This window comes from Salmo salar, chromosome 02 (assembly GCF_965601325.2).
Source record: "Salmo salar chromosome 02, fSalSal1, whole genome shotgun sequence".
Lineage (NCBI taxonomy): Eukaryota > Metazoa > Chordata > Actinopteri > Salmoniformes > Salmonidae > Salmo > Salmo salar.
In genome coordinates, this window is record NC_138292.1 from 37849313 (window position 1) to 37863861 (window position 14549).

Consider the following 14549-nt stretch of genomic DNA (forward strand, 5'->3'; position numbering starts at 1 on the left):
GGTATATTGTATGCCTTTGTTTTTGATATCACAAGAAATGCAAGAGCAATTCTCTGCAAAATTGGCCTGAAGTTATAATTATGTGGTATTTGTTTGGTTTGTCAACTCTTCTTTGAGAGTGTTTTCTCTGAGCACATCCAACCCCTGAAGAAGTATGACCATGACTGAAATGTTTTCCTTTGAACCTGAGACCAACGCTGTGTCCACTAGCTCTCTACAAATGTCAGCTGCAAGGCACTCGTAGTCCAAGGTGAGATTCTTCAGACTGTCAGCCATAGTTTCCTTCACATTGACCTCACTTCTGCTGCAGGACTGAGGATTGATGTCTCTCTGTTGCCTCTGCATTTGCATATCTCTAGCTACCCCCAGAGTCTCTGGCATGTCCAACTCTGGTGGGTTGTCCTCATTCTTGACACTGGAAGGTTCTTCAGTATCAAAAGTAGATGATCCTGGTCTTGATTGAATCTGAAACGGACGAATCCTCAACACTTTGCATGAGGCACAGGGTCTTCAATATTTATTTCTGTAGAGTCAACTCTCAGCCACGGCATGCTCATCCAAAACTTCCCAGAGGCCACTGGACGCTAGGACCAGCAGCTGGTAGGATGGGTCCGTGGGCAGCGACACAGAGTAAGGCACAGGGATGACTGACTTCTTCAGCTTGCGATCGCCATAATGACCAAGCACTCGGGTGGGATTGGTCAGCTCCTCCACCAGACCGTGCTGTTTGTTGATGCTGATTGCCCCTCCGGACCGGAGGATGTGTTTGTGTTCCTTAGGGTTCAAATCAAATCTATTTATAAAGCCCTTACATCAGCTGATATCTCAAAGTGCTGTACAGAAACCCAGCCTAAAACCCCAAACGGCAAGCAATGCAGGTGTAGAAGCACAGTGGCTAGGAAAAATTCCCAAGAAAGGCCAGAACCTAGGAAGAAACCTAGAGAGGAACCAGGCTATGAAGGGTGGCCAGTCCTCTTCTGGCTGTGCCGGGTGGAGATTATAACAGAACATGGCCAAGATGTTCAAATGTTCATAGATGACCAGCAGGGTCAAATAATAATAATCACAGTGGTTGTCGAGGGTGCAACAGGTCAGCACCTCAGGAGTAAATGTCAATTGGCTTTTCATAGCCGATCATTCAGAGTATCTCTACCTCTCCTGTCTCTAGAGAGTTGAAAACAGCAGGTCTGGGACAGGTAGCACGTCCGGTGAACAGGTCAGGGTTCCATAGCTGCAGGCAGAACAGTTGAAACTGGAGCAGCAGCATGGCCAGGTGGACTGGGGACAGCAAGGAGTCATCAGGCCAGGTAGTCCTGAGGCATGGTCTTAGGGCTCAGGTCCTCCGAGAGAGAAAAATAAAAAAGAAAGAGAGAAAGAGAGAATTTGAGAGAGCATACTTAAATTCACACAGGACACCGGATAAGACAGGAGAAATACTCCAGATATAACAGACTGACCCTAGCCCCCCGACACATAAACTACTGCAGCATAAATACTGGAGGCTGAGACAGGAGGAGTTGAGAAACACGGTGGCCTCATCCGACGATAGCCCCGGACAGGGCCAAACAGGCAGGATATAACCCCACCCACTTTGCCAAAGCACAGCCACCACACCACTAGAGGGATATCTTCAACCACCAACTTACCATCCTGAGACAATACTGAGTTTTGCCCACAAAGATCTCCGCCACTGCACAACCCAAGGGGGGGGCGGCGCCAACCCAGACAGGAAGATCACGTCAGTGATTCAACCCACTCAAGTGACGCACCCCTCCTAGGGACGGCATGGAAGAGCACCAGTAAGCCAGTGACTCAGCCTCTGTAATAGGGTTAGAGGCAGAGAATCCCAGTGGAGAGAGGGGAACCGGCCAGGCAGAGACAGCAAGAGCGGTTTGTTGCTCCAGTGCCTTTCCGTTCACCTTCACACTCCTGGGCCAGACTACACTCAATCATAGGAACTACTGAAGAGATGAGTCTTCAATAAAGACTTAAAGGTTGAGACTTGTAAATGGTTGTGGATGGAATGGTTGTGAATGGCCCTGCGCTCTCGCTTCCCCAGTTGTTTAGTTCATTTTCATTCCAATCTCCTTTGCATTAGCGTAGCCTCTCCTGTTGCCTGTCAACTATGTGTCTGTCTATCCCTGTTCTCTCCTCTCTGCACAGGCCACACAAACGCCTCACACCGCGTGGCCGCTGCCACTCTAACGTGGTGGTCCCAGCGCGCACGACCAACGTGGAGTTCCAGGTCTCCGGCAGCCTCTGGAACTGCCGGTCTGCGGCCAACAGGGCAGAGTTCATCTCAGCCTATGCTACCCTCCAGTCCCTCGACTTCTTGGCGCTGACGGAAACATGGATTACCACAGAAAACACTGCTACTCCTACTGCTCTCTCCTCGTCTGACCACGTGTTCTCGCATACCCCGAGAGCATCTGGTCAGCGGGGTGGTGGCACTGGAATCCTCATCTCTCCCAAGTGGACATCCTCTCTTTCTCCCCTGACCCATCTGTCTATCTCCTCATTTGAATTCCATGCTGTCACAGTCACTAGCCCATTCAAGCTTAACATCCTTATCATTTATCGCCCTCCAGGTTCCCTTGGAGAGTTCATCAATGAGCTTGACGCCTTGATAAGTTCCTTTCCTGAGGATGGCTCACCCCTCACAGTTCTGGGTGACTTTACCCTCCCTACGTCTACCTTTGACTCATTTCTCTCTGCCTCCTTCTTTCCACTCCTCTCCTCTTTTGACCTCACCCTCTCACCGTCCCCCCCTACTCACAAGGCAGGCAATACGCTTGACCTCATCTTTACTAGATGCTGTTCTTCTACTAATCTCACTGCAACTCCCCTCCAAGTCTCCAACCACTACCTTGTATCCTTTCCCCTCTCGCTCTCCTCCAACACTACTCACTCTGCCCCTGCTCAGATGGTATTGCGCCGTCGCAACCTTCGCTCTCTCTCTCTCCTGCTACTCTCTCCTCTTCCATCCTATCATCTCTTCCCTCTGCTCACCCTTCTCCAACCAATCTCCTGATTCTGCTTCCTCAACCCTCCTCTCCTCCCTTTCTGCATCCTTTGACTCTCTATGTCCCCTATCCTCCCGGCCGGCTCGGTCCTCCCCTCCTGCTCCATGGCTTGACGACTCATTGCGAGCTCACGGAAATGGAGGAAAACTAGCCTCCCTGCGGATCTGGCATCTTTTCACTCCCTCCTCTCTTCATTTTCTTCCTCTGTTTCTGCTGCTAAAGCCACTTTCTACCACTCTAAATTCCAAGCATCTGCCTCTAACCCTAGGAAGCTCTTTGCCACCTTCTCCTCCCTCCTGAATCCTCCTCCCCCTCCCCCCTCCTCCCTCTCTGCGGATGACTTTGTCAACCATTTTGAAAAGAAGGTTGACGACATTCAATCATCGTTTGTTAAGTCAAACGACACCGCTGGTCCTGCTCACGTTGCCCTACCCTATGCTTTGACCTCTTTCTCCCCTCTCTCTCCAGATGAAATCTTGCGACTTGTGACGGCCGGCCACCCAACAACCTGCCCGCTTGACCCTATCCCCTCCTCTCTTCTCCAGACCATTTCCGGAGACCTTCTCACCTTGCTCATCAACTCATCCTTGACCGGTGGCTACGTCCCTTCCGTCTTCAAGAGAGCGAGAGTTGCACCCCTTCTCAAAAAACCTACACTCGATCCCTCTGATGTCAACAACTACAGACCAGTATCCCTTCTTTCTTTTCTCTCCAAAACTCTTGAGCGTACCGTCCTTCGCCAGCTCTCTTTCTATCTCTCTCAGAATGACCTTGATCCAAATCAGTCAGGTTTCAAGACTGGTCATTCAACTGAGACTGCTCTTCTCTGTGTCACGGAGGCTCTCCGCACTGCTAAATCTAACTCTCTCTCCTCTGCTCTCATCCTAGACCTATCTGCTGCCTTTGATACTGTGAACCATCAGATCCTCCTCTCCACCCTCTCCGAGTTGGGCATCTCTGGCGCGGCTCACTCTTGGATTGCGTCCTACCTGACAGGTCGCTCCTACCAGGTGGTGTGGCAAGAATCCGTCTCCGCATCACTTGCTCTCACCACTGGTGTCCCCCAGGGCTCAGTTCCAGGCCCTCTCCTATTCTCGCTATACACCAAGTCACTTGGCTCTGTCATATCCTCACATGGTCTCTCCTATCATTGCTACTCAGACGACACACAATTAATCTTCTCCTTTCCCCCTTCTGATAACCAGGTGGCGAATCGCATCTCTGCATGTCTGGCAGACATATCAGTGTGGATGACGGATCACCACCTCAAGCTGAACCTCGGCAAGATGGAGCTGCTCTTCCTCCCGGGGAAGGACTGCCCGTTCCATGATCTCGCCATCACGGTTGACAACTCCATTGTGTCCTCCTCCCAGAGTGCTAAGAGCCTTGGCGTGACCCTGGACAACACCCTGTCGTTCTCCGCTAACATCAAGGCGGTGACCCGATCCTGTAGGTTCATGCTCTACAACATTTGCAGAGTACGACCCTGCCTTGCACAGGAAGCGGCACAGGTCCTAATCCAGGCACTTGTCATCTCCCGTCTGGATTATTGCAACTCGCTGCTGGCGGGGCTCCCTGCCTGTGCCATTAAACCCCTACAACTCATCCAGAACGCCGCAGCCTGTCTGGTGTTCAACCTTCGCAAGTTCTCTCACGTCACCCCGCTCCTCCGCACACTCCACTGGCTTCCAGTTGAAGCTCGCATCTGCTACAAGACCATGGTGCTTGCCTACGGAGCTGTGAGGGGAACGGCACCTCCGTACCTTCAGGCTCTGATCAGTCCCTACACCCAAGGAAGGGCACTGCGTTCATCCACCTCTGGCCTGCTCGCCTCCCTATCTCTGTGGAAGCACAGTTCCCGCTCAGCCCAGTCAAAACTGTTTGCTGCTCTGGCACCCCAATGGTGGAACAAGCTCCCTCACAACGCCAGGACAGCGGAGTCAATCACCACCTTCCGGAGACACCTGAAACCCCACCTCTTTAAGGAATACCTGGGATAGGATAAAGTAATCCTTCTAAACCCCCCCCCCCCAAAAAAAAGATATAGATGTACTATTGTAAAGTGGTTGTTCCACTGGATATCATAAGGTGAATGCACCAATTTGTAAGTCGCTCTGGATAAGAGAGTCTGCTAAATGACGTAAATGTAAATGAGACCGTGTCTGCGTCTCTCACATGGGTAGGCAGACCATTCCATAAAAATTTTGCTTTATAGGAGAAAGCCCTGCCTCCAGCTGTTTGCTTAGAAATTCTAGGGACAGTAAGGAGGCCTGCGTCTTGTGACAGTAGCTGTCATGTTCTGACCTGTAAAGGTGTTATTTGTTAGTGTTTAGTTTGGTCAGGACGTGGCAGGGGGTATTTGTTTTATGTGGTTCAGGGTGGTTGTGTGTATGTATCCATGTAGAGAGGGGTATTTGATTTATTAGTCCAGGGTTTTGGTTATTGTTCTATGTTAGTTTATTTCTATGTTCTGTCTAGTCATTTGTATTTCTATGTTTAGTTAATTGGTGTTGGGGCCTTCAGTTGGAGGCAGCTGTCTATCGTTGCCTCTGATTGAAGGTCCTATAATTAGGGGTGTGTTTGGATTGTGGGTAGTTGTATTCTGTTTTGTGCTTGTCACCTGACAGAACTGTTAGTGTCGTTTCTGTTCATTGTATACGTGTTTATTTTGTTTCTCCTTCTTATATATTAAAAAAGAGAAGATGAGTATACACTTCCCTGTTGCGTCTTGGTCCTCCTCACACGGCACGCGTTACAGTAGCGTAGGTGTAGGTATGTACGGCAGGACCAAATCAGAACGATAGGTAGGAGCAAGCCCATGTAATTCTTTGTAGGTTAGCAGTAAAACCTTGAAATCAGCCCTTGCCTTAACAGGAAGCCAGTGTAGAGAGGCTAGCACTGGAGTAATATGATCAAATTTTTGGGTTCTGGTCAATATTCTAGCAGCCGTGTTTAGCACTAACTGAAGTTTATTTAGTGCATTGCAGTAGTCTAACCTAGAAGTGACAAAAGCATGGATACATTTTTCTGGATCATTTTTGGACAGAAAGTTTCTGATTTTTGCAATGTTACGTAGATGGAAAAAGCTGTCCTTGAAACAATCCTGATATGTTCGTCAAAAGCGAGATCAGGGTCCAGAGTAACGCCGAGGTCCTTCACAGTTTTATTTGAGACGACTGTACAACCATCAAGATTAATTGTCAGATTCAACAGAAGATCTCTTTGTTTCTTGGGACCTAGAACAAGCACCTCTGTTTTGTCCGAGTTAAAAGTAGAACATTTGCAGCCATCCACTTCCTTATGTCTGAAACACAGGCTTCTAGCGAGGGCAATTTTGGGGCTTCACCATGTTTCATTGAAATGTACAGCTGTGTGTCACCCGCATAGCAGTGAAAGTTAACATTATGTTTCCGAATGACATCACCAAGAGGTAAAATATATAGTGAAAACAATAGTGGTCCTAAAACGGAACCTTGAGGAACACCGAAATGTACAGTTGATTTGTCAGAGGACAAACCATCCACAGAGACAAACTGAAATCTTTTCGACAGATAAGATCTAAACCAGGCCAGAACATGTCCGTGAAGACCAATTTGGGTTTCTAATCTCTCCAAAAGAATGTGGTGATCGATGCTATCAAAGCAGCACTAAGGTCTAGGAGCACAAGGACAGATTCAGAGCCTCGGTCTGATGCCATTTAAAGGTCATTTACCACCTTCACAAGTGCAGTCTCAGTGCTATGATGGGGTCTAAAACCAGACTGAAGCATTTTGTATACATTGTTTGTCTTCAGGAAGGCAGTGAGTTGCTGCGCAACAGCTTTTTCAAAGTTCTTTGAGAGGAATGGGAGATTCGATATAGGCTGATAGTTTTTTATATTTTCTCGGTCAAGGTTTGGCTTTTTCAAGAAAGGCTTTATTACTGCCACTTTTATTGAGTTTGGTACACATCCGGTGGATAGAGAGCTGTTTATTATGTTCAACATAGGAGGGCCAAGCACAGGAAGCAGCTCTTTCAGTAGTTTAGTTGGAATAGGGTCCAGTATGCAGCTTGAAGGTTTAGAGGCCATGATTATTTTCATCATTGTGTCAAGAGATATAGTACTAAAACACTTGAGTGTCTCCCTTGATCCTAGGTCCTGGCAGAGTTGTGCAGACTCAGGACAACTGAGCTTTGGAGGAATACGCAGATTTAAAGAGGAGTCCGTAATTTGCTTTCTAATGATCATGATCTTTTCCTCAAAGAAGTTCATGAATTTATCACTGGGTTGGACGTGCTTTGGTCAAACGGAAGCCGCTGCCTTGTTTGTTCAGCACCGCATGGACGTTACCTGTGAAATGGGAATCAACAAGAGACGTTAATTGGAAATGTATAGTATTCAATGGATAAGACCTGTTCTGTATCATATTTGCAGTGTATTATCAGTATGCTAGTAAAATACTGACCACAGTCAGCAATGAGAATTCTTCCACCCTGTAACTCCTGTGAGGGGGTTGGTATATTACTCTCCTATCCTGTTCCCTGCTCCTTCCTATCTGAGGAGGGCAGCCCACTGTCGATAAGGTGAGTAGCGCTGTGCTGCCACTCCAGCGGACCTTGGAGGTCTCGTCCTTGCCAAGCCCCAGGACCCGGTCCATCTTCCAGAAGGCTGTGGTGAAGGCTAGGTTCACCTGTTCCACTTTGGTCAGATTCTCCAGCTGCTTAGGGCCTAGGCCTAGTGCAATGTTCTGGGCTTGGCCTGGGTAAGGTCTGTTGTAGTCTTCCTGGAACAGGGCCTCAAAGCGTGACAGTAGCTTCACCTGGTCCTTCTCCAAGGAGAGCAAGGGGTCCTGTTTGGAGAGTTGCTCCAGCACTAAAACAGGCATCTCCTTGGCTGCCGTAACTGCAGAAATGTGTCCATGGAACCCGTCAAAGACCCCGAAAAAGCTGGTCCCCTCTTTGCATCCATACCCCTCATGAAAAACGGTCACATCCTCCATGTTCTTTTTCCATGTGGAGTTTTTCTCCTCACACACTGCCACAGCACAGATGAACGGGTTGCTCCCTTTGTGCTTGGTGACGCTGTATTCTGCCATGCGCTGAAGTTGGACAAAGTCCACATACTGGACCCTGACGCTGAAGCGCCTCTTACCTTTCTACAGATTGGAAGATGGGATGCCATGGATATTGCTCCCACTGTGGTGGAGGGCATGGTGTTGGGAAGGGTAAGGGCTTCCTGTGTCAGGACTGGAGTCAAAGGATTCCCCAGGGAGCACCTCTATGGGAATACTGGAGTGAGAATTATTCAAAGAATGGGAATACAAACAAATCAGGACTGAAACGTGTCGCCCTTTCATTTTCCATTTCACAAGTTCCATTGTATTAGTAACAAAGAATGACTTATTTATCAAACTAGCCTAGTGAATATTTCCAGATGTAATGTGAAGAGGTGTACCATGAGTCCATTTATGCTCGCCTCAAGTAATGGCAGTACTTTAGATTGGGTTCAGCTGTTTACTGGCCTTTCCACGGAAACAGTTTCCTTGGCAACTAAAGGCACTATGACAAAATTGTGCCGCTTGTGCAAGAGCCTTCCAAATAAGTGTGTTTCTTTCCGGGGAATAAAATGAAGAAAGATGTTTGGTAGGCTTTTGGTCATTATGGACATTAAGACTAAAGTAGTAGTCTGATTAATAGTGTTGAGGGGAAGGGGACAACAACAAAACAACAAAAATAGTTTAAGCTTGTCAATTTACTTAAAGAGCTGGCTTTATGCACCTGTATGCCCCTGTTTTATCCAACAGATGGCAGCAGTAGTACACTATCTCAAAGGGGACCATGAAAGAATAAGAGTCAGTGTGAGCCAGCCTACCTTATAAGCTACTCTTGAAATGTTGACCAAATCTATAATTTGGAGTTTAATGAAATAATCCTTAAACAATTAGAATGAGAATTTCACATCCATACCATCGCTAAAGACACCTCAAACACACTACATGACCAAAAGTATGTGGACGCCTGCTCGTCGAACATCTCATTACAAAATCATGGGCATTAATATAGATTTGGTCCCCCCTTTGCTGCTATCTTCCACTCTTCTGGGAAGGATTTCCACTAGATTGTGGAACATTGCGGTGGGGACTTGCTTCCATTCAGCCACAAGAGCATTAGTGAGGTTGGGCACTGATGTTGGGCGATTAGGTCTGGTTTCACATTCGGCATTCCAATTCATCCCAAAGGTGTTAGATGGGGTTGAGGTCAGGACTCTGTGCAGGCCAGTCAAGTTCTTCCACACTGATCTCGACAAACCATTTCTGTTCGGGCTTCGCCTTGTGCACGGGGGCAATGTCATGCTGAAACATGAAAGGGCCTTCCCCAAACTGTTGCCACAAAGTTGGAAGCACAGAATCATCCAGAATGTCATTGTATGCTGTAATGTTAAGATTTTCCTTCACTGGAACTAAGAGCCCTAGCCCGAACCATGAAAAACAGCCCTAGACCATTATTCCTCCTCCACCAAACTTGACAGTTGACACTATGCATTGGGGCAGGTAGCCTGGGATCCGCCAAACCCAGATTCGTCTGTCGGACTGCCAGATTGAGAAGCGTGATTCATCACGAGAATGCGTTTCCACTGCTCCAGAGTCCAATGGCGGTGAGCGTTACACCACTCCAGCCAACACTTGGCATTGCGCATGGGGATCTTAGGCTTGTGTGTGGCTGCTCGGCCATAGAAAGCCATTTCATGAAGCTCCCGACGAGCAGTTCTTGTGCTGACGTTGCTTCCAGAGGCAGTTTGGAACTCGGTAGTCCCTCCGAGGATGGACGATTTTTACACGCTACACGCTTCAGCACTTGGCGATCCCGTTCTGTGAGCTTGTGTGGCCAACCACTTCAACGGCTGAGCCGTTGTTGCTCCTAGACGTTTCCACTTCACAATAACAGCACTTACAATTGACCGGGGCAGCTCTAGCAGGGCAGACATTTTACAAACTGACTTGTTGGAAAGGTGGCATCCTATGACGGTGCCATATTGAAAGTCACTTCAGGAAGGCCATTCTACTAACAATGTTTGTCTATGCAGATTGCATGGCTGTGTGCTTAATTTTAAACACCTGTCAGCAACGAGTGTGGCTGAAATAGCCGAATCCACTAATTTGAAGTGGTGTCCACATACTTTTGTATTTATAGTGTACCTTACAGAACATTTGTGAAAATGTTGCTATAACACACTGCTGCAATGTACAGACATTACTGCATGACACACAGTCGATAGATCATTAGAGAACCAGTGGGATGCAAGAATGTGTTCACTTCCTTCTTAACTTTAGAGGCTCCCGAGTGGCGCAGCGGTCTAACGTACTGCATCTCAGTGCTAAAGGTGTCACTACAGACCCTGGTTTGATTCCAGGCTGTATCACAACCGGCTGTGATTGGGAGTCCCATAGGGCAGCGCACAATTGGCCGGGGTAGTCCATCATTGTAAATAACAATTTGTTCTTAACTGACTGCAGTTGACATGAAACACAAGGCGACACTTCCTGAAAGTCACAGCTGCTACCTGGCGTGATCTCCTTAGCTGGTGGTGTGCATCACCTGTCCTAGATGTCATCACCGTAACCCTGAGATGTCACCTCCCTGACAGTTCTATTACCATGATAACTCTCCTGGCCCTGCATACATTACTGCTACATTTCTAGATCAGCGTTCAGGTGATGCGAAGGAGGCAGCAACACTGAAACGAACACAAATTCCCAACGATCAGAATCAGGCAGTTGCCTGCAGAGATATGTCATCTATAGTAAGTTGTTTAAAAAAAAATGACTAAGAAAAATGTGTCATTGGTAAAACAGTTAACATTATCTCCATCTCCCCTTTTAATAATAGCTTGAATATTTCCTGTCCACTACATCTTGATAGGCAGTTGACATTGATAGAGGACACTGAACACCACACACACACACACACACACACACACACACACACACACACACACACACACACACACACACACACACACACACACACACACACACACACACACACACACACACACACACACACACACACACACACACACACACACACACACACACACACACACACACTCTTATAGAAGCTTTCCGCAGACCTTACACAACCTTACACTCAGCCCAGGGGCACGTGAATTTTCTTAAGCACTCTATAAAGTGCATAACCTTGCCTTCTAGATCATACTCAGCTTGCTTCTTTCGACATTTGGTTCTTTGGAAGTTGTGGGAACGTACATTTTTGGTTTGGTTCTGGGAATTAAGGCATAAGTTACCTAGCCGGTAAAACAAAACGTTTTTTAAACATTCTGAGAACAGAAGTGGGCAGCATACCACCCTGCATCCCACTGCTGGCTTACCTCTGAAACTAAGCAGGGTTGATCATGGTCGGTCCCTAGACTGGAGACCAGACGCTGCTGGAAGTGGTGTTGGAGGGCCAGTAGGAGGCACTCTTTCCTCTGGTCTGAAAAAAAGCAAATATCCCAGGGCAGTGATTGAGGATTGCCCTGTATAGGGTGCTGTCTTTCGGATGGGACGTTGTGGTCACTAAAGCTCCCATTGCACTTATCATAAGAGTAGGGGTGTTAATCCCAGTGTCGTGGCTAAATTCCAAATCATAGACATGTAATTATCCCCAGCTTCCAATTGGCTCATTCATCCTCTCCGCTGTAACTATTCCCCAGGCCGTTGCTCTACATGAGAATGTGTTCTCTGTCAACATACTGGTTCAAATAAAAATGTTCCTGTTTACTCATAACAAGTTTTACATTTTTGTCTATTCAAAAAGACCCCATTTCAAAGGAAACACGCACTCATTAAGATCAGGTGTGGCCAATTAGTGGGCACATCTGAACACACTTAACAAGACAGAGGGTAGAGAGAGTTTTGTTGACCCGGAGAACGGAATGTATATTCTTAATATATTCTTTGATCGTTACTTGTGTTTTTTATGGAAAGTTTTGTTAATGTTCTGAGAACATGACTTCAAATAGAACCACGAGGAAACCTGCAGAAAATGTTATGCTGAAGTACTGAAATTCCCACAGAAGAACGTTGTTTCTTAACGTTCTTGGAACAATTTGAGAACATTATTTTAAATAGAACCATGAGGAAACCTTTAATAAATGTTATGCTGAAGTACTGAAATTCCCTCCTAAGAAGCATATGGTTCTCAGAATGTTTCGCTCTAGCTGGGTATCCTGCACCTTTCCTAGAATGTTGTATGCAAAATAATCATAAGACAACCACTCTCTCACCAAGCTCAAAGAAACATATGGTTCTCAGAACGTTGTGTGCTAGCTGGGTAGTTACTGCACACCCAGTGCCCTTTTATAGGTAGGCTACTCCTCCCATATTGCCTCAGCTGTATTAATATCTTCTATTGGAACGCTTATTTGGTTCCTAGAAGAGACATGGAGCAGTATAAGCATTTATAACATCATACTGGCTGATATATTGTCCAGTCACTGACATGGAACCCTTTTACTAGTTCTCTGTCCTTGTAATTTATAGCACCTCTCAGATCCGTTCAGTCCGGTCCAACCTCTGTGTGTTTATGGCAGCAGGTTATTCATTAAGGTCACAGTCTCCGTCTCACTTGAGTGACATCTGTTTGAGCCAATAATGAATGGCTCAATAATTGATGTGGCCAAGGAGAGCAAGGCAAAGGGCGGGTCGTATAACCGAAAATACTAATTTAGTATGAGGGGTCAGCCAGTAGTAATCTGAGCTAACAGAGTAAGGGTTTCTGTAAGCATGCAATGAATCCATGACAACATTAGTAATCATGTAGACTAGAATTATTTATTTATTTGTATACAATTTCTTCTCCCTCTGACTCAGTGATTCCTCATATTGATATTGGACACGACAAAGCCTCGTAATGAAGGTGGATTTGGCGCCAATGGGAGATGTCAACAATAGCCATACTGTACAATGTGGAGAGCAGAGAACTTAGGTGGACTATTCGTTTGCCTCGGTGTTGCTTGTAAACGCTTTCCTTAAGTTATGTTTGGATCTCAGTTCCATTCAAACAAACTAATTCCAACACATTTGGGGAAACATGTTTGTAATGTTGTTGTGTCTTGGTCGATCTGAACGGCATGGTAACCATAGACTCCTAAACAAGCCGAAGCTTGTTGGCTTTGTTCTCATTTTTAAGGCTAACATTATTGTCAAGGTCAAAGGTACTGTATAGCTCTTTAAGACTGAGGAAAACAAAAGGTAAACTGTACATTTTAGACACATTACTCTGTGGCATTTCGAAACCAAACCTCAAAACCTCTATCAGTGTTCTGACCTATGTTTGACATTAGGGTCGGCAGGTATGCATTTTAATGGATTGCAATTGTTGTTTTGAGCACTCCAATATTTCTACCTTCTCCCAAAAGTACTTGACTGGGACTTCTAATCAAATCCCTATCCTAACTTAAACCATGAAAGGCACGAAAGCAGTCTGCTGAAACATGAAGAGACTGTAAAAACCAACTGGCATGTGATGCAGGTGTTCAGTCTAAGATAACAGCACCAGGTTTCAAAACTGTATAAAACCTGATGGAAGAAATATATCAAAGTTCTCATGGACATGGAATGTTAATTGAGGCATTTATCATAATGTGGAATCCGAGGTGAACACGGACAGACACGCTGTCTGAATCTGCCCTTGTGTCCCAAGGGTATCCGACTTTAGATCCTGTTCCTGCTCTGTTACTACACATCTCCCTGCCTGTACATTAGCCCTCCAGCACGCCACCGTTTTCTACAGCCTACAAGATAGAAAGGGAAATCAACTCAATAGAAGCGATAGCGCAATGAACTTCTGTCTTTTTTAAGATGACAGAAAACTACCAGCTATTAGTTCAGCAGTGTGTGCTAGTGCATATAAACACGCCTGCTGTTACCCATCCACAGCCCACCAGATCAATTCTTCATAATCCCCTCTTTCAATCATAAAATTAATGTTTTCTGTCGTCAGAGAAAAAGACAGGTTAACACCCTCTAAATGAAAGGCAAAAGATATCTAAAGCTTGGTTGGCATCAAGTATGAAGCAATTCATCAATCCAATCTGTGCTTTTCTCAGGAGTTCTAGTAAACAGGTGATAAATGTAAGGTGATAATATTTTGGAAATAAGTCCCTCTGTATGGTACTGTGTGGTACCAAGGAACCTCAATACTCATTTGTCACACACTCAATGGGCTCAGGCACATCAACTAACCTGTACCCCTGCACACTGACTCGGTATCGGTACCCCCTGTATATAGCCTCCTTATTGTTATTCTTATTGTGTTACTTTTTATTTTAGTCTACTTGGTAAATATTTTCTTAACTCTTCTTGAACTGCACTGTTGGTTAAGGGCTTGTAAGTAAGCATTTCACGGTAAAGTCTACACTTGTTGTATTCGGCGCATGTGACAAATAAAGTTTGATTTGATTTGAGTGGCGCAGCGGTCTAAGGCACTGCATCTCAGTGCAAGAGGCGACACTACAGTCCCTGGTTCGAATCCAGGCTGAGTCAC

The 14549-nt window shown here is 46.2% G+C and overlaps 1 protein-coding gene across 1 annotated transcript; it reads right to left on the reverse strand.

The window, feature by feature from the left end:
* Window positions 1–531: 531 nt before the first annotated feature.
* Window positions 532–8098, reverse strand: LOC145864100 (protein phosphatase 2C-like domain-containing protein 1). The gene is made up of 2 exons (XM_082969254.1): window positions 7529–8098; window positions 532–774 (listed from the first exon to the last, which is right to left on the reverse strand). The coding sequence occupies exons 1-2, from the start codon at window positions 8096–8098 to the stop codon at window positions 532–534; spliced, it is 813 nt and encodes a 270-aa protein (XP_082825380.1).
* Window positions 8099–14549: the final 6451 nt, after the last annotated feature.

Excerpts from the sequence above, each read along its gene's own strand:
- LOC145864100 (XM_082969254.1), bottom strand. The coding sequence starts at position 8,098 with ATGGCAGAATACAGCGTCACCAAGCACAAAGGGAGCAACCCGTTCATC. Across the intron at positions 775-7,528 it reads GCAGGGAACAGGATAGGAGA|GAACACAAACACATCCTCCG; the intron begins GTAATATACCAA and ends TTGAACCCTAAG.